Source organism: Acanthisitta chloris, unplaced genomic scaffold, assembly GCF_000695815.1.
Source record: "Acanthisitta chloris isolate BGI_N310 unplaced genomic scaffold, ASM69581v1 scaffold2034, whole genome shotgun sequence".
Lineage (NCBI taxonomy): Eukaryota > Metazoa > Chordata > Aves > Passeriformes > Acanthisittidae > Acanthisitta > Acanthisitta chloris.
Genome location: NW_008670766.1, coordinates 1 through 1,778, shown reverse-complemented (window position 1 = coordinate 1,778; position 1,778 = coordinate 1). Strand labels below are relative to the sequence as shown.

At 36.8% G+C, this 1,778-nt stretch overlaps 1 protein-coding gene across 1 annotated transcript in view; it reads right to left on the bottom strand.

Annotated features, from left to right (window-relative positions):
* The window catches only part of ANO4 (anoctamin 4), a gene marked incomplete at both ends in the record, with an annotated part of 49,490 nt that extends 48,038 nt beyond the window's left edge, over positions 1–1,452 (bottom strand). The window contains one exon of the mRNA XM_009073777.1: positions 1,352–1,452. Coding sequence (XP_009072025.1) covers positions 1,352–1,452 — 101 coding nt within the window. The remainder of the gene's footprint in view (positions 1–1,351) is intronic.
* Between the last annotated feature and the right edge of the window lie 326 nt (positions 1,453–1,778).

The window sequence follows — 1,778 nt, the reverse complement described above, 5'->3', positions numbered from 1 at the left end:
AATCACCATTATTTCCTCTTAACTCTAACGATTGTCTCTCTATGGATGTGGAAAGAATGAAGCCATGATCCTGAAGCAGGTCAAATAAACTTTAGTACTTTCAGTGCTTTCTATATAATCTGTATGGCACCTACTTTGCTATCTGCTGAGAGACCAGGAAAGAACAGCTACTCAGTGACTAAAATCTGACTTCCTGGTGAATTTCTGAATTATGAGACCTTATCCTGCTACTGGGGCAGGTCCAATTGTTTCTATGGCTAGAACAATTGTTAAAAAGAAAATTAATATCTTGAAATGACTTGTGGTTGCTTTTGGAGTTTTCTTTTTACCACTAAAAGCACAAGAATAGTTGAAGATTTGCTGTGAAAATGAAACCCAAAATACATACAGAATAATCCTGCAATTTTGTTGTTCATATGTATCTGTTTTTCCTAGCAAGTTCTGTACTGCTACAACTTGTCTCATACCAGAGTCATTTCTCATCCTTGTAAGAAGAAAATGGAAAGAATCCTACAAAGGACACCAGCTCACCAGTTGCACAATCTGGGTCTGATCCTTTTCTTGCTCAGGAGTAATTCCATTAAAATCAATGGAGCTTTACATCTACAAACCCTGCTAATTGAAAGAAGAATCAAGGCCTCTCAGTTCATGGGTTTTGGTCAGTTCCAGTGGAAGTCTTTATGCTACTTTAACAGTTCTGATAACCAGCAGAGTAAAATCAATATTTTACATAGAAAATTTCATAGCTCAACATGCAAATAATATTCGATTAATCTGAATCTCAATGTGGAATTAATTAGGTTATCAGTAGCATTTAATATACAGTCTCTATTTTCTCCACAGAAAAAAGCATTTATAGTCTGAATTGTTCTCCTACTAGATGGAATACTTACTTATACTTATTTATGGGATACTAATTACACACTATACAAGCAATTTACAGGTGCATACCAGATACGTCCAACAGACATGCACTTTCTGTGCTGCCTTACGTACCTGGATCTTCTTGACCTCCCATTGATTTCAATGAAATGTCCATTTAAAAAACAGCAGCGCACAAGTATGCAGGGGGCTCCAGCATTGAAGGGGTTAAAGGGCCTAAGGACAGAATACCCCATGAAAACAGCTGCACTGCTACAGCCCATCTTAATCTCAAACCAGTATTGTACTGACATTTTCTTTAACAAGAAACAGCAATGAATACGGTATCTAAGGTACTCCATTTATATTTTTTAAAGACGAGTGGTATCTTATAGAAGAGCTTTTCCATGTGCAGTTTGGTGTTATTATCACATTAGCTTTACAGTATAGTGTGACTTTGGAGGTTGAGACAAAATACAACTACACCTACCTGAAAGGCATTCTTACATTCATTAGTTCAGCATATTTGCCCAGGACCTCCCAAGGGGCATGCAGTTTCACAAAGATGATGTCACTGTTTATTAGAGATGACTGCAAAAGAAAAACAAAACAGCCACCAGGGTTTACTCTTTCAAGTAAAAAAGAAAGAAACTGTGGTCAGGGGTCAATGTCTTTTGTCACCCTTCCAAATTCTTCCTCAAACATGTGTAGTTCTATCAGTATTTTGTCAACTCATTTTTTTCTCTGCATTCCTGAAAGCTGACATTTATGCGCCCTCCCTCCTGTATTCTGATAATTGCTGAAATTATTGAAACTGCTAGGGCATGTCCTTAGAGTACCTAAAACATTATTGCTGGTTTCTGACATGATAGAAATGAAAGCTCCAATGGTTAAGATATATACATACATATACATAT